The sequence below is a fragment of the Macaca thibetana genome, chromosome 1 (genome assembly GCF_024542745.1).
Source record: "Macaca thibetana thibetana isolate TM-01 chromosome 1, ASM2454274v1, whole genome shotgun sequence".
Taxonomy (NCBI): domain Eukaryota; kingdom Metazoa; phylum Chordata; class Mammalia; order Primates; family Cercopithecidae; genus Macaca; species Macaca thibetana.
The window spans coordinates 17,278,846-17,306,012 of record NC_065578.1 but is presented as its reverse complement, the minus strand read 5'-3'; the positions used below and the strand labels follow the sequence as shown (position 1 = coordinate 17,306,012).

The 27,167-nt window shown below is 57.0% G+C and overlaps 1 protein-coding gene across 2 annotated transcripts; it reads right to left on the bottom strand.

The window, feature by feature from the left end:
• On the bottom strand, positions 1–27,167 carry ATP13A2 (ATPase cation transporting 13A2). Of its 2 annotated transcripts, XM_050790181.1 has the most exons (29): positions 26,925–27,167; positions 21,164–21,258; positions 20,854–21,036; positions 20,494–20,552; positions 20,196–20,310; positions 19,826–19,905; positions 17,808–17,885; positions 17,545–17,614; positions 15,892–16,026; positions 15,738–15,804; positions 15,509–15,640; positions 12,513–12,668; positions 11,878–11,988; positions 11,747–11,793; positions 11,469–11,657; positions 8,778–8,984; positions 7,639–7,734; positions 7,396–7,555; positions 7,162–7,282; positions 6,887–7,011; positions 4,802–4,962; positions 4,562–4,678; positions 4,366–4,445; positions 2,664–2,816; positions 2,480–2,576; positions 1,072–1,295; positions 835–986; positions 506–675; positions 1–401 (listed from the first exon to the last, which is right to left on the bottom strand). In XM_050790181.1, the coding sequence occupies exons 1-29, from the start codon at positions 26,932–26,934 to the stop codon at positions 264–266; spliced, it is 3,528 nt and encodes a 1,175-aa protein (XP_050646138.1). In that variant the 5' UTR covers positions 26,935–27,167; the 3' UTR covers positions 1–263. The 2 variants fall into 2 exon arrangements, with proteins under 2 accessions (XP_050646138.1, XP_050646146.1); XM_050790189.1 differs by lacking the exon at positions 8,778–8,984 and having other exon boundaries at positions 26,925–27,160.

Genomic DNA, 27,167 nt, shown 5'->3' with positions numbered 1-27,167 from the left:
GCCAGGAAAATATCGTCACTTTATTTGCTACACTGACAGCAGCGCTGAGAGGAGTTGGGGGCTGCCATTCCTACTCGGGATGGTCCGAGGTGGGGGACAGCAGTCAACGCTTCCCCACGGTGGGGGTGGCCTCGGGGGAGGAGTGTAGACAATCGCCAACCTTGGGGATGTGGGAGGTGGTGGCGGTGGTGTCGCTGGAGAGGGGTCCAGTTGGTGGCTCAGAGGCAGGGAGTTCCAGTGTCTGGGGTGCCCGTAGGCCTGCACTACCTCAGGGGGCCGGCGGGCAGCAGTGGCCAGGGCTGCTCGGCCAGCTCTCGTTCCAGCTGCTTGAAACGCTTCTTAGAGGTCCGCTTGGGCCGGAGGCGGCGCAAGCAGGCGGGGAGGCACTGGTCTAGCACGCTCTGCAAAGGGCAGGGAGGATGTCAGGGGCAGCTGGGGCTGAGCTGGGGTCAATCCACCCCCACCTCCCTTCTCTCCTGCTGCTGAGACCCAGGACGGGCCCCACCTCCAGCATGAAGGCCCCCACGAAGTTGAAGGTGACCAGACCCAGCAGCAGCAGCTTGAAGCAGGTGTCGGTGATGTTCCTCAGCGCCAGCGGCCCCTGCAGGAGGCCGGGGACCAGGACAAGGCCCACCAGGATGGAGCTCAGGAGCGCCAGGGCCACCAGGAAGGGCACTGGGAGCAGGAGAGTCTCTCAGGCAGGACCCACAGACACACATGTGTGCACACCAGTCTCCACTCAGCCGGCATCTCTCCCATCTGCCTCCCCCAGCACCCCAGGGCTCCTTCCTCCCTCCCTCCGCCAGCATCTCCCGCCCACGCCTGCAGTGGCACCATTGGTGTAGAGGGGCCGGCGGAAGGGCGCCCCCTTGGACACAGCTGCAGCCAGGATGAGGTACTGGAAGCTGGACAGAGAGAAGACCACGGTGTTCTCATAGTTGGGCAGGTTGTCTGGTGCGGGCACTGTCCTGTTCAGAGGCACGAACCTGAGGGTACAGGGATGGGGGTCAGGGAACGAACGTGGGGTGGACGGGGCAGGGGCGGGATGGGGGTGGTCAGCTCCCTACTCACCACGGCTGGGCCAGGGTCAGGAAGTAGCCCCCTAGCTGCACGCCGGTCACCAGGGCCACCTGCAGCAGCAGGCTGCTGAGCACGGGCACGCTGAGCAGCGCCCCCGGCGGCCGCACCCGCCCCAGGGCCAGCGCTGGCCCCGTGCGGCTCATGAGCACTGCCACTGTGGTAGTGATGACCAGGTCAATGGCCAGGAACTGCAGGTCACCCAGGTTGGTGTTGATCTGCCACAGGGAAGGGAGGACAGAGGGGAAAGTAAGACCTGGCCCTGGCATCCCCTGGTCTGATAGCAGAGGCCCCACCCCTGCCCCGAAGGAGTCTGATGGGTAAGGCATCCCCCGGTCTAATGGGGGCAGTACTCTCCTGCCAGCCCAGTGGAGGAGGCATAGCTCTTTTTTTTTTTTTTTTTTTTTTTGAGACGGAGTCTCGCTGTATCGTCCAGGCTGGAGTGCAGTGGCCGGATGTCAGCTCACTGCAAGCTCCGCCTCCCGGGTTTACGCCATTCTCCTGCCTCAGCCTCCCGAGTAGCTGGGACTACAGGCGCCTGCCACCTCGCCCGGCTAGTTTTTTGTATTTTTTAGTAGAGATGGGGTTTCACCGGGTTAGCCAGGATGGTCTCAATCTCCTGACCTCGTGATCCGCCCGTCTCGGCCTCCCAAAGTGCTGGGATTACAGGCTTGAGCCACCGCGCCCGGCCGGAGGCATAGCTCTTGATGTGAGACAAACCTCTGGTCTGATGGAAAGGGCACCTGTGCTGACCTTCGGGGCCTAAATCTGAGGGGAGGTTTCCCTCCCTGTAACAAACTCCCGGCCCGATGGGGAGGCTTCGGCTCTGCCTTGTGGAGTCCCTATAGCTACCAGGGCATGCGCAGTTGCTGCCCTCAGGAAGCTCCTCGCTTTCAGGCAGACACGGGCAAACCCGAGTGTAAGATGTGCGCTGCCCTACAGTGTCACCTCATTTGCTGGGGCTGAGCAGGCCATGCCCAGAGGAGGGGAGGGGAGATCTCCTCCAAGTAGGGTGTGGGAGGTACAGCCAAGGTATAGGACAGAACAAGTGCGTCTGGAGAAATGGGCAGACCTGTGGGAATGGGGCAGGGGCAAGGGTTTTGGCCCTGCCTCCATTCAGTCTTCCCTGCAGATGGGGGAGCTCCCAGAGTTGCGGTCAAGATGTTAGCCCATGACAGCTGCTGCCATTTGTGAGGACCTAGTGGGCACCAGGCTCCGTGCCTGGTGTTTTTCTCTTCTCCCCTGAGCCTTGCCACCTCTCCAACCACACAGCTGGAGAGCGGCAGGGTCAGGATCTGGGCCCACATCATCTATCCCAGGACCTGCCGGCTCCAAGGCACACGGCTGTGTCCCCTCCCTAGTCTTGGGACAGCTCTGGGTACGGAGCTCTGCAGGTACTCACCGTGTAGAGGATCAGGACGGAGATGAACTGGGTCAGGCTGTACAGGGCCATGTACTTGAAGACGCTGAATGAAGTGTCAAGGGAACAGCGCCCCTCCCTGAGTGGCAGGGCATGGGCATTAGGGGGTATAGGTTGACTGCCCAGCCCTGCCGAGCCCTCGCCCACCGGTCCCTGCCTGCCTTACCTGATGACCATGGGCACGCACTCAATACTGGCCATGCTCGAGGTGAAAGGCGAGACCACTGACGCTTCTGCCTGGGACAGCGAGATGCCGACATCGGCCGCCTTCAGGGCCCCACAGTCATTGGCGCCGTCTCCGCACATGCCCACGCAGTACCTGAAGAGAGGTGTGGCCCGGTGTGGCCCGGGGAACGACCCTACCCACCCCAGGCGTGGGCTAGCAGAATATGATGACAGCTGGGCCCCTAATGCCACATGGTGCCTGGTGCACAGGAGGTGCTCAGTGAATAGATGTAATTATTATTATTATCATTATTATGATGTTTTTGAGACAGAATTTCACTCTTGTTGCCCAGGCTGGAGTGCAATGGCGCCATCTCAGCTCACTGCAACCTCTGCCTCCCAGGCTCAAGTGATTCTCCTGCCTCAGCCTCCCGAGTAGCTGGGATTACAGACACCCGCCCCCACGCCTGGCTATTTTTTTGTATTTTTAGTAGAGATGGAGTTTCACCATGTTAGCCAGGCTGGTCTCAAACTCCTGACCTTGGGTGATCCACCTGCCTTGGCCTCCCAAAGTGCTGGAATTACAGGCATGAGCCATTGTGCCCAGCCTATTATTTTTTGAGACAGAGTCTCTCTCTGTTGCCCAAGCTAGAGTGCAGTGGTGTGATCTCTGCTTACTACAACTTCTGCCTCCCAGGTGAATCACTCCCAAGTGATTCTCCTGCCTCAGCCTCTTGAGTAGCTGGGATTACAGGTGTGCACCACCACGCCCAACTAATTTTTGTATTTTTAGTAGAGATGGGGTTTCACTATGTTGGCCAGGCTGGTCTTGAAATCCTGACCTCAGGTGATCCACCTGCCTCAGCCTCCCAAAGTGCTGGGATTACAGGCATGAGCCACCGCGCCTGGCCTATTACTATTTTTTGAGACAGAGTCTCGCTGTGTTGCCCAGGCTGACGTGCAGTGGTGTGATCTCGGCTCACTGCAGCCGTGGCCTCCCAGGCTCAAGCAGTCCTCCTGCCTCAGCCTCCTGAGTAGCTGGGACGGCAGGTGTGTCACCACACCCGGCTAATTAAAAAAAAATTTTTTTTTTTTTTTTTGAGACGGAGTCTCGCTCTGTCGCCAGGCTGGAGTGCAGTGACACGATCTCGGCTCACTGAAACCTCCACCTCCCAGGTTCAAGCAATTCTCCTGCCTCAGCCTCCCAAGCAGCTAGGACTACAGGCGAGCGCCATCATGCCCAGCTAATTTTTTTTTGTACTTTTAGTAGAGACGGGGTTTCACCATGTTGGCCAGAATGGTCTTGATCTCTTGACCTCATGATTCGCCCACCTCTGCCTCCCAAAGTGCTGGAATTACAGGCGTGAGTCACCGCGCCCGGCCTAATCTTTAAATTTTTTGTAGAGATGGGGTCTCACTTTGTTGCCCAGGCTGGTCTCAAACTCCTGGGCTCAAGCAATCCTCTCACCTCAGCCACCCAAAGAGCCACCAAAGATTATAGGAATAAGCCACCGCACCCAGGCTACAATGATTATTTTTAGCATGAAAGACCTGGGAGAGCCTGCCTGCTTTTGGTGGGGAGGGGTGACAGCTCTCTGGTGCCTGAGGAGGGAGACAGGGCCCTAGGGAAGGACAGATGAACAGATGAACGGACAAGCTCAGTCCCTGCGGGCCCTTGCCCACACCCTCTGCTGAGCACTCACTGAAGCTTCTGTAGCTCGCACACCAGCTCTGTCTTCTGCTCAGGGGCCATGCGGGCGAAGACAGTGCCCTGGACCAGGACCTGGGAGCACAGGGAGATGGGGGAGGGCTGAGGCACCCGCCAGGGAGAGCGAGCCATGAGGAGGGAGACAGAGCAGGGGAGGCGCGGGGCGGCCAGGGAGCTGGGGGCGGCCCTACCTTGGGCAGCAGCTTGGGGAAGTGCTTCATAATGATACCAAAGGTGGGCCCGCTGAGGGCCAGGTGCCTGGATCGGGGGTCTGGCTCCACGGTGTAGCTTGCAGCCTGGTCAGGATCCTAGGGGCCCAGGAAGCTCAGCTTAGCTCCCCCTGCCCACCCTGGAGAGTTGGGGCCTGGGTCAGGTGACACAGGGGTGGGGTCACTGGGTGCGGTACAGCTGGAACTCTGGCTTAGCCTCACCTTAATGCCATTCACAACTGTGGGGGACTCCATCGGCAGGAACTCGAGAGAGGCAGGCTGACCCCGCTCAGGGTGGGTGGCGTGGACGATGATCAGATGCTCCTGGGGGGCCACCATGCCACAGCCCCGGGCCACAGTAACTGCTGTCTGCAGGTTGTCCCCTGGAGGGTATGGGGCAAGGTGAGGGTCTGAGGCTATCCGGGGAGGCCATCCTCACCCTGATCCTGACAGATGGGAAAACAGGCTGGATGAAATCCAACTGCCACCACCAGCCGAGTGAGCTGAGGCAGGTTATCAACATCCTTTTGCCTCAGTTTCCTCATCTGTAGATCCAGGCATCGAAGGGTCTTAGGAGAAACTGGAGCCCCGGGCTGGAGCTCCACATCTACTCCTTTTTTTTTTTTTTTTTTTTTCTAAGACAACAGTCTCTCTCTGTTGCCCAGGCTGGAGTGCAGTGGCTCGATTTCAGCTCACTGCAACCTCCTTCCTCCAGGACTCAAGCAATCCTCGTTCCTCAGTCTCTTGAGTAGCTGGCATTACAGGAGGGCGCGACCACACCAGACTAATTTTTTTATATTTTTAGTAGAGATGGGGTTTCACCATGTTGGCCAGTCTGGTCTTAAACTCCTGGCCTCAGGTGATCCCCCTGCCTCGGCCTCCCACAGTGCTGGGATTACAGGTATGAGCCATGCGCCCAGCCCACATACACTCCTTACTGCTGTGTGACTCTGCTGCCAGGTGCCCATGGCTGTGTGTGCATGCATGTGTGTGTGTGCAGGGGCAGGGAGGACAAGAAGGACACAGACCTCTTAGCTCCTGCTGTTTCACCCTGGCTACAATCTTTCTTTTTGAGACTGGGTCTCACTCTGTTGCCCAGGCTGGAGTGCAGTGGTATGATCATGGCTCACTGTAGCCTCGACTTCCTGGGCTCAAGCAATCCTCCAGCCTAAGTCGTCCAAGTTGCTGGGACCACAGGCACATGCCGCCATGTCTGGATAATTTTTGTATTCTTTTCTTTTGGCGGGGGGGATGGAGTTTTGCTCTTGTTGCCCAGGCTGGAGTGAAATGGCGCAATCTCAGCTCACTGCAACCTCCCCCTCCCAGGTACAAGTGATTCTCCTATCTCGGCCTCCTGAGTAGCTGGGATTACAGGCCTCCACCACAATGCCTGGCTAATTTTTTGTATTTTTAGTAGAGACAGGGTTTCACTATGTTGGCCAGGCTGGTCTCGAACTCCTGACCTCAAGTGATCTGCCCGCCTCAGCCTCCCAAACTGCTGGGATTACAGGTGTGAGCCACTGCGCCCCGCCATTTTTGTACTCTGTAGAGACGGAGTTCTGCCATGTTGCCCAGGTTGGTTTTGAACTCCAGGGTTCAAGGGATCCTTCTCCCTTGGCCTCTCCAAGTGCTGGGATTACAGGCACGAGGTACCGTGCCCGGCCAGAATCTTTCTCTTCCTCCTCCTTGAGCTTGTCACAGCCTTTTTTTTTTTTTGAGCCGGAGTCTCGCTCTGTTGCCCAGGCTGGAGTGCAGTGGCCGGATCTCAGCTCACTACAAACTCCGCCTCCCGGGTTTACGCCGTTCTCCTACCTCAGCCTCCCAAGTAGCTGGGACTACATGTGCCCCCCTAATTTTTTTGTCTTTTTTAGTAGAGACGGGTATCACCGTGTTAGCCAGGATGGTCTCGATCTCCTGACCTCGTGATCCGCCCACCTCGGCCTCCCAAAGTGCTGGGATGACAGGCATGAGCCACCGTGCCCGGCCTTGTCACAGCCTTTGAGGCTGACATCATTATCCCCATTTCTCAGGGGCGCCGCCTGGAACCCGGGCTGTCTGACAGCACACTTAGGCTCCTTGGAAGTCACTCCACTCCTCTGAGCCTCAGTTTCCTCATCTGTCAAACAGGGGTGACAATTACCACTTGGTGGGGGGATATTGTGCAGATTCACGAAATGTTTAAAAAGGACCTGGCCTGAAGCAAGGGCCCAAAAAGATGCCCCAAAAAGGGATCCCTGGTGCCCCTTCTCTCTGCTAGGAAGGGGTGGATTCCGCCCTGCTAGCCCGGGCCCCTACATGCCATTGTACCTGTCACCATGACGGCACGGATGCGGGTCCTCCGCAGAGCCTGGATAACTGGCGTTGTCTGCGGCTTCAGTAGGTTCCTCATGACCAGCAGCCCCAGGAGGCTCAGCTCTCGTTCCACAGTGTCCCTGGAGGGTGGGCAGACCTGGATCAGAGGTCACGCAGTAGCCAGGGCCCCTCTCCCAGCCACCAGGCAGGGCATCTTCCCTGGGCTCTGCCTGCATGAGAGCCTCCCTCTGCCCTGTCCTCAGAGAGGGTGGGGCAGGGGACAGGCCCACCTTGTCAGTTGCTGGGCTGCCTCTAGGCTGGACACAGTGGGCAGTGACTTGCTGGCCAGGGCCACGACGCGGTAGCCAGCAGCTGTGTAGCTCTGCAGCATCTGGGCGAAGTCGGTGGGCACTGCCAGGGAGAGGCAGGTGTCATGAGGAGGGGACAGCAGGGACAGAGGCTGGGCACCCACCCCATTCTGTGCCAATGCCCAACCAGGGGGCCTCAGGGGCTGCCCCCTGCACCTGTCTCGGGGTTGCAGAGCCCTGCCACCAGCTCCGGGGAGCCTTTGACGTAGGCCTCGGGCTGAGAGGCCCCTGGCCACGCCACCACCACACTCATGCGCTGCAGAGCCGAGGAGAAGGGGAAGCGGCAGAGGACGCTGACTGGCACCGGGGGCTCCTCCTGAAGGGTTGGAGAGGCAGCTGAGGCGCTGGCTGCGGAGCCCACCCCTCTGCCCTGCACCCCACAGGCCCCCCTCAGCTCACCATTCCCTGCAGCTGGGGCTCCCAAAGTGGGGGTCTCATCACTGCCAAGACCTGGGTCCCAAATGCCGAGTCTGCGGCCGGCTCCTCCTCCAGGACCTGGCAGGCAGGCAGGGAAGGTTGGTGTCTGGGGACTTTGGTGCACAGAAGGATTTGAGCTAGACTCAGGGAAGACTTCCTTCGTGGGAGACTGATGGTGGGTTAAGAATGTGGGTTTGGAGTCAGGTGGACTCAAATTCAAACTCTAGTTTTGCTGCTTACAAGCTGTTGGGTGACCTGGAACACGTTACTCCAAATCTCCCAGCCTCAGCATCCTCCGTGAAGCAACATTTGAGCTTGCTTGCTAGGGCTTGGGGAAGAGGAAATGAGACCAGGCTGCTGCAGCCACGCGCTGGCGCCTGCTAGGCACTCAGCATGTGACCTTGCCATTATTACGTTATTTTTATTTTAAGACAGAGTCTCACTCTGTCACCTAGGCTGGAGTGCAGCGGTGTGATCTCGGCTCACTGCAACCTCTGCCTCCTGGATTCAAACGATTCTCCTGCCCTCAGCCCCTCGAGTAGCTGGGACTGCAGGCATGTTCCACCACACTTGGCTAATTTTTATATTTTTAATTGAGATGGGGTTTTACTATGTTGGCCAGGCTGGTCTCAAACTTCTGACCTCAGGTGATCTGCCCACCTCAACCTCCCAAAGTGCTGGAATTACAGGCATGAGCCACTGCACCCGGCCTATCATTATTATTATTGTTCTTTGAGACAGGGTCTTGTTCTGTTACCCAGGCTGGAGTGCAGTAGTGTGATCACAGCTCACTGCAGCCTTGCCCTCCCAGGCTCAATTAATCCTCCCACCTCAGCCTCCTGGGACTACAGGCATGCACCACCACACCTGGCTCATTTTTGGTAGAGATGGGGTTTTGCCATGTAGGTCAGGCTAGGGTCCTGAGCTCAAGTGATCCTCCCGTCTCGGCCTCCCAAAGTGCCGGGAGCCACATTATAGGTGTGAGCCACTGCACCTGGCCTGTTATTATTAATGGTGGGCATAGTAAGAGACCACTCTGGAAGACCGAGAGGGAAGACAGGGTAGGATTCGTTAGGCCCCGCTGCCCAGAGGCAGGGGGCTGACCTGCTTGGCCTCCTCACCCAGCCAGTAGACTCCACCATCTTCAAGTCCATGGGGTCGCCCACGGGGGTGTCCTGGAGTCGGCTGAGGGCATGGCAGGTGGCCAGTGCTCGGAGCAGGGGCCCCACGGGCAGGCGGCGGGGCTCTGGGACCAGTGGCAGGAATGCCTGCCCCTTCAGGGGCACCACCCCCATCACATCTAAGCCGTCCTCAGTGAGGGTGCCCGTCTGCGGGAGACAGGTGGGGGGGTAGTGATGAGTCCTGGGATGGGGGTGCCCTGCTGAGCTGGGCATCCAAACCCCAGGCCCGGCGGACCCTATGGGAACCCCAGGAACCCGAGCTGGAGCCAGAAGATGCCCTTTCTTGCCTGCTGTCCTTGGCACATGCGGTTCCCTCTGCTGGGTCCCCCTACCGAGCCCCCACTGTTTCCCTGTCTAGCATCATCTCTTCCAGGGAGTATCCTCCTTAACTCCCAAGGTCAGGGCAGGTGGTTTGCTCTGGGCTCCCACCCATGGCCTCTTCACTTCCCCACACTTGTGCACTGTGGTTAAGAACTCAGCCCACGGTTGGCGCTCTCTCTCTCTCTCTATATATATATTTTTTTTTTTTTTTTTTTTTTTTTTTGAGACGGAGTCTCGCTTTGTCGCCCAGGCTGGAGTGCAGTGGCCGGATCTCAGCTCACTGCAAGCTCCGCCTCCCGGGTTTACGCCATTCTCCTGCCTCAGCCTCCCGACTAGCTGGGACTACAGGCGCCCGCCACCGCGCCCGGCTAGTTTTTTGTATTTTTAGTAGAGACGGGGTTTCACCATATTAGCCAGGATGGTCTCGATCTCCTGACCTCGTGATCCGCCCGTCTCGGCCTCCCAAAGTGCTGGGATTACAGGCTTGAGCCACCGCGCCCGGCCTCTATATATTTTTTCTTTCTTTTTTTTTTTTTTTTTGAGATGGAGTCTTGTTGCTCTGTCACCCAGGCTGGAGTGCAGTGGTGCGATCTCGGCTCACTGCAACCTCCGCCTTCCCGGTTTAAGCGATTCTCCTGCCTCAGCCTCTCAAGTAGTTGGGATTACTGGTGTGTGCTACCTTGCCCCGCTAATTTTTGTATTTTAAGTAGAGACGGAGTTTCAACATGTTGGTCAGGCTGGTCTCGAACTCCGAACCTCAGGCAATCCAGCCGCCTCAGCCTCCCAAAGTGCTGGGATTACAGGTGTGAGACACCACGCCCAGCCTCAATATATTTGTTGACTGAGTGCACGAGTCAGTGCCTGCATTCCCCACCCTAGACTCTAACTGCCCAAGTACGCGTCTGGCTCCTTGGCTAGCCTGGGAGCTATAGGAATCTGGTCAGCCCCCTCCCAGGTTTATTTATTTTTTTGAGACGCAGTCTGGCGCTGTTGCCCAGGCGGGAGTGCAGTGGCTCGATCTTGGCTCACTGCAAGCTCTGCCTCCTGGGTTCAAGCGATTCTCCTGCCTCAGCCTCCCAAGTAACTGGGAAAACAGGCATGCGCCACCACATCTGGCTAATTTTTTATACTTTTAGTAGAGACAGGGTTTCACCATATTGGCCAGGCTGGTCTTGAACTCCTGACCTCATGATCTGCCCGCCTCGGACTCCCAAAGTGCAGGGATTCCAGGCATAAGCCACTGCGCTGGGCCTCCTCCCCAGTTTAAAAGCTCTCCGTGGCCCCCGACAGCCTCTGAATGTCATCTAGCCTCTAGCCTCTGTCAACCAGGCCACTGCCTACCCAGCCCTGTCCTGCTCCACCACTCCCCATGCCCACGTACATGCCGCATCTGTGCCACGCCACTCCCTGTGCCCCAGGTGCATGGTACATCTGTGCCATGTCACTCCTGCCTTTTACCCTTGCTTCTCCCTGACCTACCCCTCACTGAGGTCACTGAGGGACCTGCTCAGGGGGCTTCCTTGACTGCTTTCTAAGGAAGTGTCCCCATCTACAACCCATCATGCTACCCCAATGGTTTCCTTCCTAAAACCCATTGCCTAGCCCCCACCCCGGCAGCTCCTTTGTGCACTCCTGGATCACTTATTTTGGTGGGGGACACACACACTCCAGTGACCACAAGGATGCCTGTGTTAGTCACTGCTGGGCCCCAAGGGTTGAGAGCAGCACGGGATGCACACTAGGGCCCCAGGCCCCCACCGGTAATTTTTTTTTTTTTTTTTTTTTTGAGTTTCACTCTGTCGCCCAGGCTGGAGTACAATGGCGTGATCTTGGCTCACTGCAACCTCTGCCTCCTGGGTTCAAGCGATTCTCCTGCCTTAGCCTCCCAAGTAGCTGGGATTACAAGCATGTGCCATCATGCCTGGCTAACTTTTGTATTTTTAGTAGAGACAGGGTTTTGCCATGTTGGTGAGGCTGGTCTTGAACTCCTGACCTCAGGAGATCCGCCCGCCTTGGCCTCCCAAAGTGCTGGGATTATGGGCGTGAGCCACCGCGCCTGGCCCCCCCACCAGTTCTTGAACATATGAATACATGATTCTAGACATTTCATCTGCCAGACCATGAGCCCAGTGAGGGCGGAGTGGGGTGGGGTGGGGTGGGGGACGGGGGTGGATCCTCTGGGGGTTTCCATCCCTAGATAGGACCTGGCATCCTGTGGGTGCTGCTGAGAGAATAACATGGGAGTGGAGGCCTGGCTGGGGTGCCTGTGGCTGTCCCGCTCCCCCGCGCCAACCCTGCCTGCGGTCCCACCTTGTCGAAACACACCAGCTGCAGCTTGCCGCCCAGGTTGATGCGCAGTGGGTGGATGCAAAAGATGCCCTGTCTTCGCAGCCGGCCCTGGGCATAGAGCGTGCACACGGTCATGGCAGCAGGCAGGGCGGGCGGCACCACCACGGTCACCAGGTCCAGAGCCCGGATCACAATCTCGTTCAGAGGCAGCTGGCAGGGGGCACCATGAATGTGAGCACCTGGCCGGTTGGTCCCTGGGCCCCACTGGCAGCACCCGCCACCCCACCCCCAAGGCTTACCCGGTTTCGGTAGAGGATGAAGATGCTGTAGATGGTGCCGAGGAGAGCTGAGGGGACAGCGAGGGACTAAGTGGGATTTGGGACCCAGGCGGGGAGGCTATGGGCAGAGGAGGGTACAGGGGGCTACTCACCCAGGACAGAGAGGGCAGCCACAAACTTCATGCTGTGTTTATAGAACTTGAAGTTGATGGGCCGGGGGTGCAAGATGGAGCTCACCAGGCCCCCTTTTGCCGTGCAGAACCCTGGGGAGGAGGCAGGGACCCCAAGGCAGGGAAGCCAGGGTGCGGACAGGTCTTCCCCACCCCTAGCCCTCCCAACCCATGCCTCTGGAGTTGCAAGACACGGTGTTTGTGAGATCAGCCATCAGCAGTGTGGAGTCCTAACAAGTCTGGCCCAGCTCTTGTAGGCTTTTTAAGGGCTTTAAAGAAGGAACTAGTGGATAGCATCTAAACATTGGGTGGTTCCTCTTAAAATCCAGACACAGGGAAGGCTCCTGCCGGCCCGCTACATCCCTGTCCACTCCAGCACTGTAACCCCGGTGGCTCCTCCAGACCTTGCAATGCTTGGCCTTAGTCTAGCCCAACTTCTCCTGCTAAGATGGGAATGTCAGACCCCAGTTGCGGGGCTACTTGCCCGAGGTCCCACAGCAGGGCAGCAGCAGAGGTGGCGTGGGGTCCAGGGTTTCAGGTCCCACCCTGCCCCGCTCCACCTCTCCCATGGGTGCTGAGCCCAGGATCTCTCTCAAGCCCAGCCTCCTGGCTTATACCTGTGCGGGTCACCACTGCCAGGACGTGCGGTCCCACATAGGCCCGGGCCTGCAAGACGAGGGTCCCGCAGAAGAGCGTGTGCCGCCGGTGTGTCTCTGCACAGTAGGGCCCCAGCCCCTCAGGCAGCGCCGTCTTCAGCACTGGAACGCTCTCTCCTGACGGGGAACATGGTGTGACGACCACTCCACACCCCTCCCTCCCACCAGCAAGCCAGGAGTTACGTGTACAACTGTCCCACAAGCTCTAGGTCTCAGTTAACTCGGTAACCAGGTGTGAACAAGAAGTCACAGCCCCATTTTACAGAGAGGAACACTGAGGCTCAGAGAGGACAGAGACATAAAGGCACAGGGAGACACTCCTGGAAGCGGGTGGCAGCCGGCTCCCAGGAACCAGCAGGGGGGTCAGACAGAGCGTGTGTGGGCATCATGTGTGCAGTGGGGTGGGGTCAGGGGGGTCGTTCTCTTTCTGCTGGAATTATTTTATAACATGCATGGAGTGCTTTTCTAACTCCAACCAATAGAAGTATTTACAAGGGGCCGGATGCAGTGGCTCATGCCTGTAATCCCAGCACTTTGGGAGGCTGAGGTGGGCAGATCACTTGAGGTCAGGAGTTCGAGACCAGGCTGGCCAACATGGTGAAACCCTGTCTCTACTAAAATATAAAAATTAGCCGGGTGTGGTGGTGGGCACCTGTAATCCCAGCTACTTGGGAGGCTAAGGCAGGGGAATCACTTGAACCAGAGAGGTGGAGGCTGCGGTGAGCCGAGATCGTGCCACTGCACTCCAGCCTGGGCAACAGAGTGAAACTCTGTCTCAAAAGAGGAGGGGAGGGAAGGGGGGAAAGGAGGGGGAGGGAGAAGGAGAAGGGGTAGGGGAGAGGAATATTTACATGGAGGGGGCAAATATTTCCATGAGTTGGAATGAGAAGAGCACTGCATGCTTGCCATGGCCCTGTGAAGCCCTGGGCAGGCTGCCTGGCAAACAGTGGCACTCCCTTATCAAATGCCTGCAGGCTGGGACTACTGAGTACCTACTGTGTGCACATTCCTGCGAGGGACTCAGAGACAATTCTGCCACGTCTGCCTCACAAGAGATGAACAGATGAAGCATGTGCGGACAGTTTGTGGAGGGCTGGGCTCAGGGCGTGTGCCCACGAATCGTACTGATCACAATTACTACTTTTTTTTTTTTCTGAGACGGAGTCTTACTCTGTCACCCAGGCTAGAGTGCAGTGGTGCGATCTCGGCTCACTGCAACCTCCACCTCCTAGGCTCAAGTTTAGCCTCAGCCTCCCACCTCAGCCTCCCAAGTACCTGGGATGACAGACGTGCATCACTACACCTGGCTAATTTTTTGTATTTTTGGTAGAGACAGGGTTTCAACATGTTTCCCAGGCTGTTTTCAAACTCCTCACTTCAGGCGATCCGCCCACCTCGGCCTGCCAAAGTGCTGGGATTACAGGTGCGAGCCACTGCGCCCGGCCTACGATTAACTATTATTATACAAATACAGCGCCAGCCAGAAAACTTCCCTGGAAAAAGCCACTATCCTGCGGTTTTTAGTAAACTCTCTCCAATATCTACCACCAAAATATAACACATCTCAGAGAAAGAAATACTTGCACATATCAAGAGACACAGGACAAAGCTGCTCCTGTGGCATCCTGTGCAATGGCTGGAAAGTCACATTCTAAATATCATGGCGAGTGGGCCGGTTGAGTCAGTTACGATACATCCGTATTGTGGACTCTCAGGCAGCCGTGAGGTGGGGCCATCCGTGCTTGCGGAAGGATGCCCAGGAGAAAAAGCAAAGTATGGAACAATACACAGCACACGATCCCACAGTCAGAACAAAAGGAGAGGCGTATCAGCGCATGTGCACTGCACACACGTTACGTGGAAAAAGGCATGGAAGACACCTCACATCCTTCACAGTGGCTGCCCTGGGGAGGGGAAGGGAAGGGAAGGGAAGGGGTCTGTGGGAGAGTGAATGGGGACCCCAGTCTCTCACTCTGGGAGAGGGCTTCCCACTCTCCTGTGCCATCTGGAATCTTTATGACCTGAAAGTGGGCACTGGTATAGAAACAGCTCAGATGCAGCCAGGTGCGGTGGCTCACGCCTGTAATCCCAGCACTTTGGGAGGCTGAGGTGGGCGAATCACTTGAGGTCAGGAGTTTGAGACCTGCCTGACCAACATGGTGAAACCCCATCTCTACTAAAAATACAAAATTAGCCCGGTGTGGAGGTGCATGCCTGTAATCCCAGTAATACTTGGGAGGCTGAGGCAGGAGAATCACTTGAACCCAGGAGGCGGAGGTTGCAGTGAGCTGAGATCGCACCATTGCACTCCAGCCTGGGCAATAAGAGTGAAACTCCATCTCAAAAAAAAAGGAAGAAATAGCTCAGATGCACTGGGTGGCCAGCCATTTATGCTGCACCCGTCATGCTGTTAAGCGCTTTGCACAACTCTGTCCAGGAGAAGCGACTGACAGTCATCTTACAGAAGAGGAAACTGAGGCACAGAGAGGTTAAGTTGTAATGGCCCAAGGGTGTGAGGTTAGTAAGTGCTAAAGCCGGAATTGTTACTTGAAAGAAAAAGGAAAAGGAGGCTGGGTGCGGTGGCTCACACCTGCAATCCCAGCACCTTGGGAGGCCAAGGTGGGTAGATAACCTAAGGTCAGGAGTTCAAGACCAGCCTGGGCAACATAGTGAAACTCCATCTCTACTAAAAATACAAAAATTAGCTGGGCGTGGTGGTATGCACCTGTGGTCCCAGCTACTCAGGAGGCTGAGGCACGGGAATCAGTTGAACTCGGGGGGTGGAGGCTGCAGTGAGCCGAGATCATGTCACTGCACTCCAGCCTGGACAACAGAGTGAAACTCCGTCTCAAAAAAAAAAAAAGGAAAAGGAAACTCAAATGAAAACTTTTGCTGCAGGGCAAAGGGCTGGATGGCAGGGGAGGAAGGAAGCTGCAGGCCAGGGGCTGGGGGCTCACCTGTCAGAGAGCTCTCATTCACCATGCACTCGCCGGCCACCAGGGCCGCATCGCAAGGCATCAGCCCACCCTCCTGGGGCAGCACCAGGCAGTCTCCGGGCACTAGCTCACTGGAGTCCACCCACTCTTCCTCTGCAGGCAGGTAGGAGAGGAGCTCAGCTGGGTGGGGCCAGCCCTAGCCACGCCCCCCCAGGTTCCTGCCCCCACTCCCTGGGCTCTAGCTCCTCACCTCCCCCTGGCCGGCACACGCACACCCGCATGGACAGCTTGACCATGTCCCTTAGAGTCTGGCTTTGCTGTGGGCAGGGGACAAGAGGGCCGTGAGTGGGTGGGGGCCCCTGGGGACCCACCTGCCCCATCCCCGCCCACCTCATGGCACTCGCCTTTCTGGTCTTGTACAGCGACAGGCAGATGGAGATGGCGGAAATGAGGAAGATGCACAGGGCGTACCAGTAGTAGTGGTCAGCCAGCCACAGCGCGATGCTGAAGGCCTGGAACCCATAGTACGGGTTCAGTGCCTGGGGGAGGGGCAGGAGGCAGCGTCAGGGCCGCGTCCCCCAGGGCAGCCCAGCCACAGGCTGGGTCTCCTGTGCCCATGGGAGCAGAGGGCCCAGTGGCTGCCAAAGGACTGGAGCCAGGCCTTGCTCCTGGTCAATCCCATCCCCAACCACCCAGACATCCCCAGGGCCCTCAGTTTCTCCACTCCAAAGAGGACAAGGGTTTATGACCAGCCTGGTCAACATGGCGAAACCCCATCTCTACAAAACATACAAAAATTAGCCTGATGGGGTGGCCTGAACCTATGCTCCCAGCTACTCAGGAGGCTGAGGTGGGAGGATCACTTAAGCCAGGGAGGTGGAGGTCACAGTGAGCTGAGATCGCGCCACTGCACTCCAGGCTGGGTGACAGAGAGACACCCTGTCTCAAAAAATATAAACAAACAAATAAATAAATAAATAAACAGGACAAGGGTATTTACTGAACCCCCACTACATGCCAAGCACTTTATCTAAGTGTCACACAACAGCAGTGACAATTCCACAAGGCGGGTGCCACCATTAGCACCATTCTACAGATGAGGAAACCAAGGCATGGACGGGTTAAGCCACTGGCCTAAAACCACATAGTTCCAGCCGGGTGCGGTGGCTCATGCCTGTAATCCCAGCAATTTAGGAGGCCGAGGTGGGTGGGTCACCTGAGGTCAGGAGTTCGAGACCAGCCTAGCCAACATAGTGAAAGCCCATATCTACTAAAAATACAACAACAACAACAAAAAAATTAGCCGGGCGTGGTGGCAGGCGCCTGTAGTCCCAGCTACTTAGGAGGCTCAAGCAGGAGAATCGCTTGAACCCAGGAGGCAGATGTCGCAGTGAGCCGAGACCGCGTCACTGCACTCCAACCTGGGCAACAAGAGCAAAACTCCATCTCGAAAACAAAAAACAAAAAACCAAAAAACCACATAGCTCCTAAGTGACAGACTGATTTATATGGGGCCAGACTCAAAGATCTCTCTCTCTTTCATGGTGCCTGCCCCTGGTCAGAGGGCTGGGATGTTCACACTTTATTCTAGATGTGTCCAGGTCACTCACTGGCTTCTCTTTGTCCCTGTGTGACCTTGGCCATGTCACAGCCTCCCACTGAAGCTTGGGTTTCTCAGGTGTGAACAGTGCAGTCCCAGGCCCAACCCACGGGGCTGTTGGGAACACAAAGTGGAGGATGCACAGAGAGGACCCAGGCTCTAGAGTGTGTCTCTGGGGACCCGGTAGGAGCTTAGGCCGTGTGGATTTGCCTCGGCCTCCAATCCTTGCAAGTGGGGCCCCAATCTGTGACCCAAGCCTTGGGCAGAACCTCCAGTTCCTGGACCTGGTCTCTCTGGCTGGGCTGACTGCGGCAGATTCTGAGATGACGATCCACTATGGAGAAGGGGACAGCTGGTCTGGTTGCCACCGTAAAGTGGCCCAGAGGAGGCAAGCCCTGGGCCAAGGTCACACAGCACGCCAAGCCAGGGCTGGAGCAAGACCCAGGGACAGCCCTACCTCGTCCACCAGCAGCTGGGGGTAGGACTTGACCGGTACGCTGATCACGTTGGGGCCATAAATGGCCTTCCTAGAAGAGGGGATGAGGCCAAGCCATCAGAAGGAGGAGCTGTGGCTGGACCCTCCCGGGGTGAAGGAGCTCCCCATTTTACAGCTGGGGAAACTGAGGCCCAGAGAAGGCAGGTGACTGGAAGCCAACCACATTGGGGAGCAACACAAGGGGCCTCAGTTCTCAGGACGCCCCGGCCCAGGGCAGCACTGACCTCACCGTTTGGTCCTGGAGGCTGAGGCCATGGCGGGAGCGGTGGATGTCGTCACAAGAGCGGCCGTGGTCCAGCAGGCTGGGGATGGGCGCGAGGGGACACGCATGGGCCATGGGGCCTGAGCTCTGCATTCCCTACCCCGTGCAGGCTGGAGACTATTGGCTCCAGGCCCCCCATCCCTCTTTTGCCACACTGAGCTCCTGGGAGCAAGTAAGCCCCCCTTGAGCCCAAGGCTTGGCTTTGCCCTTTTATTCCTCTCACTGGGCTCCAAACCAAGTCACTGAAGAAGGAGAACAGAGAGATGATGCTAACAATATGAACAGTGAAAGAGTAGCTGTTATTTAGTGATAAGGGCACTATTTATACTGATGATACCTTGGGCGAGTCACTTAACCTCTCTGCCTCAGTTTTCTCATCTGCAAAATGGAGGCAGTGACAGCACCTACCACATAGGGCCATGGGTAGATTAAGTGGAGCAAGCCTCATGGACTGCTTTGGACGTGCCTGCCATTTGCTAAGTGATGAATGCACAAGTGATTTTTGCTATTATCCCCATTACGCAGCAGAGGCTGTTGCTGCCATCCCCATCTCCCCTCTGCCTCACCTCCACGACAGCTGGACCCTGTAAACACCTGTCTTTACCTGAGGCCTTCTGGCTGTGTGTGCACCCTCTGCCTGTGAGCCTGGAAAGCACAGGTTTGTGTCCCATGACTGATAATGGCAGGGAATTGATGGGTAAGTGTCCCAGCTCCCTCACTCCCTGTGTGAGGTCGCCCGGAGGTGTGTGGTCTCCACTGTCCTGAGGAGATCCCCAGGGTGACTGAACTCGGGGTGTCCACGGCAGTAGCAGCCAGCATAACCTCCCTCCATGCTTCCATCCCTTCCCCAGCACTGCCCGGGATCATCTTCAGAACAAACTCCCTGCCCTTGCGACCTCGGCTGGGGGTCTGCTTCTGGGGCATTCAAACTGAGGTATGTGAGCAGGTCCCAGGGGCTCACGCCTGTAATTCCAGCACATTGGGAGGCTGAGGTGGGTAGATCACTTGAGGTCAGGCATTCGAGAACAGCCTGGCCAACATGGTGAAACCACGTCCCTACAAAAAATACAAAAATTAGCTGGGTGTGGTGGCACGCACCTGTAATCCCAACTACTCGGGAGGCTGAGGCAGGAGAATCACTTGAACCCAGGAGGCGGAAGTGCAGTGAGCAGAGCTTGTGCCATTGCATTCCAGCCTGGGCAACAAGAGTGAAACTCCATCTTAAAAAACAAACATACAAACAAACAAAACAAAACAAAAAAAACCACACACATACACACACACACACAAACTAAGGTGTGTGGTGAGCTTGTGTTTTTCTTTTTTGAGATGGAGTCGTGCTCTGTCACCCAGGCAGGATGGAGTGCAGTGACGTGATCTCGGCTTACTGCAACCTCTGCCGCCCGGGTTCAGGCGCTTCTCTTGCCTCAGTCTCTTGAGTAGCTGGGATTATAGGCACGTGCCATCATGCCCAGCTAATTTTTGTAGTTTTAGTGGAGACAGGGTTTCAGCATCTTGGCCAGGCTGGTCTTAAACTCCTGACCTTGTGATCCACCTGTCTTGGCCTCCCAAAGTGCTGGGATTACAGGGGTGAGCCACCGCGCCCGGCCCGAGCTCATGTTTCTTAAGCCTTTTGTAGGTGGCAGAGCAATGACTAAACCCCGAGGGGACAGTCTGAGTCCAGAGCTGATGGTCTGATTCACAGTGGTGTCACCACCTCGGACCAGATGCGGTGCCAAGCTCTACATGAATTATTATCTATTTCACTGTCAAAACAATCCTAGGAGGAAGAAGTTGTCTTCATGCTCTATTTACAGACAGAAATCCCAGGCCTGGAGGGGCTCAGTAACCTGCCCAAGGTTTCAGAGAGCAAAAGCATCAGAGGTGAGAGGGGAGCCCAGGCCATGCCATGCCACCATCTATGCCCGAGCCAGTGCCACTCTGGGAGGTGATGAGAGCCACACAGGCCCTGACTCCTACCTGACCTGGTAGAAGGCTTGCTGGGTCTCGATCCAGATATAGCGCTGGCCCTGGAAGAGGTAATACCGCAGCATCCGCTTCTGGGTGGGAGAGAGGAGAGGATGGGTTGGAAGCTGGCCCCAGCCCCAGGAGTGTGCTTGTGCTGGGAGCTGAGGGATGGGGGGTAGCGGGCAGGGACTGGAGTCACCAGATGGAGAGGTGGGGAGGGGCCTGAAAGTGTAAATGTGCTCAGAGAGCATCCTGGATGTTTGGGACAACAGAACCAAAAGATGATTGGAGAATATGAAGTCTGACTCTCCCATTGCACAGATCATGAAACTGAGGCCCAGAGAGGGGCAAGGACTTTTCCAGAACCCACCCGTCCACTCACCGCCTCCTCGCTCTTGTGGAGCTGGGCCGTATCCTTCCAGGCACCCTCTGGTACCGCCCCCACTGCCGCCTGGCTCCGGCCATCCTCCACCTGGGCCTGTGGGGGCGGCTCCAGGCTGGGGAGAGGGGGTGGGAGTTACTATCAAGCTCTGGGAGCTGCCCTGGCACCTCCCTGTGCTCACAGAGCCACCTTCCCTCCCTAGGATGGGAGGTGCCAGAGTCAGTCTTCATCGGGGGGCAGAGGGTTGGGGAGGCCAGGGGATCAGGGGCTTCTGGGAAGCGGCAATGGGCTGCCTCACCTGCCCTCACCGATGGCCTCAGTCTGCACCTGGACAGTGAAGAGCTGCCAGGAACTATCCTGGAACACAGAGGTGTGGACTCAGTCCCGGAAGAGTCCCCTCCCCTCCCAGGCCCTGTCCCACAGCCAGGGGGCCCCTGCTGGAGAAGGCAGAAATCAAGGCTATGGGGAGCCCTCCAGAAACCACCCGACCCGTCTCTTGTGCCCACTGCTCAGATGGGAAAGCTGAGGTCCAGAGAAGAGCAGGACTTGCCTATTGTCCCATGGAAAGTCAGTGGCCGGGTTGGCACCCAAGTATCCTCCACCCCCGACCCTGACCCTTACTGCCCTTCTCTAGCCCCAGGCTCGGCCTGACTCTCACCTCTTTGTCTCTTATTTCGATAACGAGTGTTTCTGCGCGGGCCAGGTTGCAGGGCCGGAGCCGCAGCCGCACCCCCCACAGGGGCTTCCAACGGAAGAGCAGCAAAGGGATCCCAGCCATCATCCAGACCACGACGTGATAGCCGATGACCCTCCATGGACTGCCACAGTAGCCGCTGAGCCTCTGCGAACGCAGCGAGAGAGGGCCCAGGTCGGGGTGGGGGCAGGGCTGGAGTAGGAAGCTGGGGTGTCTGGGTGGGCCTGGGCACTCTCCCCCTGCAGCTTTTCCCCACCCCACTCTGCCCACTCACCACGGATGAAACTGAGGAGCTGAGGGGATCTATTGATGTCCCTATCGTCAGGGTCCCATAACCGGTGGGCGTGCTGCCCACGAGAGGGCTGCTGTCTGTGGACAGAAAAGAGAAAGGTCATTTGGGGAGGTGCCTCCTCCTCTTGCTTCCTTAAAAACAATAAACATCAGCCTGGGCATGGTGGCTCACGCCTGTAATCCCAGCACTTTGGGAGGCCGAGGCGGGTGGATCACTTGAGGTTAGAAGTTCGAGACCAACCTGGCTAATATGGTGAAACCCATCTCTACTAAAAATAAAAATACTAGCCGGGCGTGGTGGCACATGCCTGTAATCTCAGCTACTCAGGAGGCTGAGGCAGGGAAAATCACTTGAACCCGGGAGGTGGAGGTTGCAGTGAGGCGAGATCATGCCATTGCACTCCAGCCTGAGCAACAGAGTGAGACTCCATCTCAAAAAACAAAACAAAAAACAATAAGCACCTGGTCTGATAGAGCCCAAAGCTCATGTCTTACTGTGTCCCTTATCTGGCTCTTCTGTCAGTTCTTCCTCACAGTGTTTTTGTTTTTTTTTTGAGATGGAGTGTCACTCTATCACCCAGGCTAGAGTGCAGTCACGTGATCTTGGCTCACTGCAACCTGTCTCCCAGGTTCAAGCGATTCTCTTGCCTCAGCCTCCTGAGTAGCTGGGATTACAGGCAGGCACCACCATGCCCAGCTAATTTTTGTTTTTTTGTAGAGATGGGGTTTCACCATGTTGGCCAGGCTGGTCTCCAACTCCAGACCTCAAGTGATCTGCACACTTTGGCCTCCCAAAGTGCTGGGATTACAGGCGTGAGCCACCGTGCTTGGCCAATAGTGTCTTGTTTCCTTGCGTGTGTGGTTCTCTCTGCTGCGTATGGCCCAGAATTGGAGAATGGGGCCTGGTCAGTGCCCCAAGCCCCCGTGGTGCTCATGCATCCAGCCATTAGCTTTCTTGGAGCTCTGGGTCTCACTTTTCCATCCTCATCCAGTCCCCACCCTAAGGGCAGGGGTCATGGCTGCTTATCTTCATTCGATCCGTGCCCAGCCCAGGTCTGGCAGGGAGGAGATGCAAAATCGAGTCTGGACTGATAAGAGGTCAGCCCTGCAGGCCTATCTTTACAGATGGGTAAACTGAGACCTGGGGAATGTTATCAGGTGGTTCTATTGTAGATATTCTTTTTTTTTTTTTTTTTTTTTGAGATAAAGTCTCACTCTGTCGCCCAGTCTGGAGTACAATGGCATGATCTTGGTTTACTACAACCTCCGCCTCCCAGGTTCAAGCGATTATCCTGCCTCAGCCTCCCGAGTAGCTGGGATTACAGGCACCCATCACCACGCCCAGCTAAGTTTTATATTTTCAGTAGAGATGGGATTTCACCATGTTGGTCAGGGTGGTCTCGAACTGCCAACCTCAGGTGATCCGCCCACCTCGCTTCCCTGAGTGCTGGGCTGACAGGCTGAGCCACTGTGCCCGGCCACAGACATTTTTTTCACTCCTCCTTCCTGTGCTGTAGAGCTGTGGCCTTAGCAGGGCAGGCAGCCAGTGGATGTTCTGGGGTTCCAGAGTGGGTACAGCTCACCACTCCCGCCCTTGGACAGCCTCTGTCAGGGTTCATCTACAGTCCTAGACCACCTGGAGCACCTTTTACACATGCAGATGCCGGGGCCCTCCCCAGACTGGCTGGATCAACTCCTCAGGCCGGGGCAGGGGTGGGCTGGGCATCTGTGGTTTCATAGGAGCCTCTGGAGAAGTTCACTGAGCAGGCTGGGAAAGTTGGGCAGGTGGGGGGAAGGCTGCTGATATTCTGGGCTCCCTCCTCCATCCCCCAGTCTGAGCCCTTATAAAATTTCTACCCAGAGTCCAGAGTGCCCCAGGCAGCTGCTGTGGGCACAGTATCCCCAGCCTCTGAACAGCCCCATCGCCAAGCACTCTGGCTTCAAGACTCCTAGAGGGCTCACTGTGCACAGGGTCACCTTGCCCTGGCTCTCTTTACATGGCTAACGTATTAACCCTGCCAGGTAACCTCGGTTGTGATCTCCTTTCATTAATTAATTATTTATTTTTCACTCTTGTAGCCTCGGCCTCCCAAAGTGCTGGGATTACACGCATGAGCCACCAGGCCCAGCTTACGGTTGTCAGTGTATAAGTCTTTTTTTGAGACGGAGTCTCTCTCTGTCACCCAGGCTGGAGTGCAGTGTCGCAATCATAGCTCACTGCAGCCTTGACCTCCCAGGCTCAAGCAATTCTCCCACCTCAGCCTCCAAATAGCTGAGACTATAGGCACAGGCCACCATGCCCAGCTAATTTTTTTGTAGAGATGGGGTTTTGTCTTTTTGCCCATCATTTGTTCCTAAGAATTTCTTTTTTGATGCTGTGTTTCATATAGCAAGTACCTTTGCCTCTCTGGGCTTCCATTTCTCATCTCTAGGATGATAGTCTAGAAGCATCCAGCACAAAGGGAGGCAGAAGCCGGCTCGTCCCAGGCATTTGAAGTTCCTTGGGGGGATTGCCTGGAGAGGTGAGCAGGACCCGGCTCCCGGGCCAGGGGGGCGTGGCTTCTGCTCATCCATTTCCCAGGCTCTCTTCTCCTTTCACATCACTGTGCTATCTGAAGCTCTGGCTGCCCCACGGCTCCCTAGGCCCATTCAACAGTTGCTCCTTGTACCTTAAAACCCTCAGGCCATCCGGGTGCAGTGGCTCACGCCTGTAATCCCAGCCCTTTGGGAGCCCGAGGCGGGTGGATCACAAGGTCAGGAGATGAGACTAGCTGAGACCATCCTGGCTAACATGGTGAAACCCTGTCTCTACTAAAAATACAAAAACAAAATTAGTCGGGCGTGGTGGCGGGCGCCTGTAGTCCCAGCTACTTAGGAGGCTGAGGCGGGAGAATGGCGTGAACCCGGAAGGCGGAGCTTGCAGTGAGCTGAGATCACACCACTGCACTCCAGCCTGGGCGACAGAGCGAGACTCAGAAAAAAAAAAAAAAAAAAAAACCCTCAGGCCAACAGCCCAGCGGGCTCAGGGATGGGAAAGGAGCCATCACTGTGGTGCTGATTTGATTTCCTCCCGCACCAACCCACAAGGTGGGCTCCCTTACCCCGTTTGACAAACGAGAGCACTGAGCCTCTGGGGCAGCTGCCCTCAGACTTGTCTCACAGCTGGAACAGGGGCTGACCTTACTCCCAGGTCCTCACTGCCCAGCATACCTACTCCTGACATTCCCATCAGCATCAGGCTTGTGTGGGTGTCACTGCCCTGCCTGCTCACAGTACCTGCCATGTGCTGGGGGGTCAGGAAACACTGACTGACTGACTGAATGAATGAATGAATGCCCGTCTCATGGACACAACAGAGCTTGAAGGCAAAGGTGCTGGGAGTGGGGGGGGAGGGGCTCGAGCCTCTTCCTTGTTTTTTGTTTTTTTTTTTTTAAAGAGACAGGATCTCACTCTGTCACCCAGGCTGGAGCACAGTGGCACGATCCTAGCTCACTGCAGCCTTGATCTCCTGGGCTAAAGGAGGTCCTCCTGCCTCAGCCTCCTGGGTAGCTGGCACTATAGGCAGGTGCCACTGCACCTGGCTAATTTTTTTTTAGTAGGGACAGGGTCTCATTTTGTTCCCTAGGCTGATCTTGAACTCCTGGCCTCATGCGATGCTCCTACCTCAGCCTCCCAAAGTGCTAGGATTACAGGTTTGAGCCACCAGGCCCAGCCTCAAGACTCTTTATGAACAAAAGGTTCTTCATAAAGAGGGTGGAGTCTCCAGTATGTAAACAGCGGTCCCCCTGGGAAGTTCTTCCTCATGTCAATCGTATGACTGTCACTTCACAATGACACTCTTTCAGTCAACCTTGGCAAGGAGGAGAAGGGGTACAGAACTTGAGGGAGGAAGTCACTGCTGTGGAAACCTCCAGAGCCCCTCCCTGCAAGGATCACGCCCAGGGCACTTTCTCCTGCAGTACATCTGTTTATCCCCAGCCACAGCCCAGTCTCCCCAGGGCAGCTGCGGGAGGGTATCCGAACACTCACCAGCTCAGACCAGCCCAGACCAGGCACCCACAGGCTGTGTGGGGGGCGAGAGCACCTTCATGATGGCATTGCTCTTCCTTTTTTTTTTTTTTTTTTGAGATGGAGTCTCCCTGTCTCCCAGGCTGGCGAGATCTTGGCTCACTACACCCTCTGCCTCCCAGGTTCAAGCAATTCTCCTGCCTCAGCTTTCTGAAGTAGCTGAGACTACAGGCACACGCCACCACACTCAGCTAATTTTTGTATTTTTAGTAGAGATGGGGTTTCGCCATGTTGGCCAGGCGGGTCTTGAACTCCTGACCTCAAGTGATCTGCCCGCCTCGGCCTCCCAAAGTGCTGGGATTACAGGCATGAGCCACCGTGCCTGGCCTGTCACTGCTCTTCTGATTAACAGCAGCTCCCATGGAGCGCTCACCATGCCCTGTGGAAGCCCTTCAGTGTGCTAACTCAATGAAGCTTCACACACAACCCTCTGGGGTAGTGACTATGATTATCCCCCATTGCACAGTTGGGGAAACTGAGGAACAGCATGTGAATCCCTTGTCCAGGGTCATAGAGTTTGAAAGGGGAGAAGCTGGAAATGAGTGTGTCTGAATGAGCACATTCCCCCTTACAACCATTCCATGAAAAGTACAGATTAGGATTCCCATTTAAAATGAGGCTCAGAGAAGTGGATTAACAAGCACAAAGTCACACAGCTATGAGCGGCCAAGACTGGACTTGAACCTGGTCTGAGGTCACAGCCCCGGGGCAATGTCACCAGCACTGTGAAGCGGAGGGGCTAGAGCCATTTGGGACCTCTTATTTCCTGCGGAAGCCTCGGCTTCCTGCTGGTGACCTGGCAGCAGTCCAGGGCGGCTGCCTCCTCCGGGGCTGTGGTTCCCGGAGGCAGGGAGCTCCTGTCTTCTGCCAGGCTGGGGCGCGAGTGTGTGTGAACTGTCTTCCCATCTTTGGATCCGGATTCTAGGGGACGTCTTTCCTCATTCTTTCCCCTCCCTCGCCAGGGGTGCACTCTAGGCTGTGGGGCTGGAGGCTGAGTGACAGACACTGAGATGAGACTTTTCTGGATAGAGGAGGGTGACTGGCCCCATTCCCAGCAGGTGGGATTTAAATTAGACCCTGGAGGAGTGGGCGTAGGGCAACTGGCCCGGGATGGGTCGCATGGAGGGTGTGGCCCTTGGTCCTGGGTGTGACAGCTTTTCTCTGGGGGCCTGAGGCAGGGGATCAGGAGTGGTGCTGTGGCCCGGAAATCTACCCAGAAAATGCGGTCCTGGCTTCCCCAACCCCATTCATTCATTCAGCCCAGAGGGGTTGCCCAGAGGCCCGAGGATGCAGCCGCCTCCCCGACCTGGACATCCGTCACTCGGGGTGAGATCCAATTAAGTGGACGTGGGGTGGCCTCCCCGTCCCCGCACGGCCCCAGGACCCTCTTGCACAAGCGCCCGGCTTCCAATCCCGCGGCTGTGGGGTGCAGGGGAGGGGAGGGACCGGCTGTGCGCGTCGACGCCATCCCCGGCCTCGGCGTCTCTGGGAAGAAACCGGGGCCGAGTCCCCGTCCAAAGGGAGGGGACGGGCCCAGGATCCCCGCCCAGGGCCCCCTCCCTGGGCTCGCGACCCCGCGATGGGGGGCGTCACCTCCCCTTTCCCTCGAAGGGGCGACGACTACGGGCGGGCCGGGGACCGCACAGGGCTCGGGCCGACCCGGGCTCCGCACTCACCTGCGCTCATGCCGACTCCTCGCGCTCATCGCCGGCCCCGGCGCTGCGGCCCTCGGCCTGGGCCCCGGCGTGCGCAAGGCCCTGGGCAGGGGCGCGGTCCGGGCGGCCCGGGCGGGGGACGCTGGGCTGGCGCGGGGCTGGAGCTGGGCTGGCGCGGGCGGGGCACCTGGGCCACCAGGCTCTGCGCGGCTCCGACACTGCCGCAGTCCCTCCGTGCGCGCCGCAAGCCCCGCCCGGCCCTCT

What these genes read in the sequence shown, in the direction of transcription:
- ATP13A2 (XM_050790181.1), bottom strand. An exon ending in GCTCCTCAGTTTCATCCGTG is followed by an intron (nt 21,037 to 21,163) that starts GTGAGTGGGCAG and finishes CTGCGTTCGCAG; the next exon opens with AGGCTCAGCGGCTACTGTGG. An exon ending in TCCCCAAGCTGCTGCCCAAG is followed by an intron (nt 4,446 to 4,561) that starts GTAGGGCCGCCC and finishes CTGTGCTCCCAG; the next exon opens with GTCCTGGTCCAGGGCACTGT.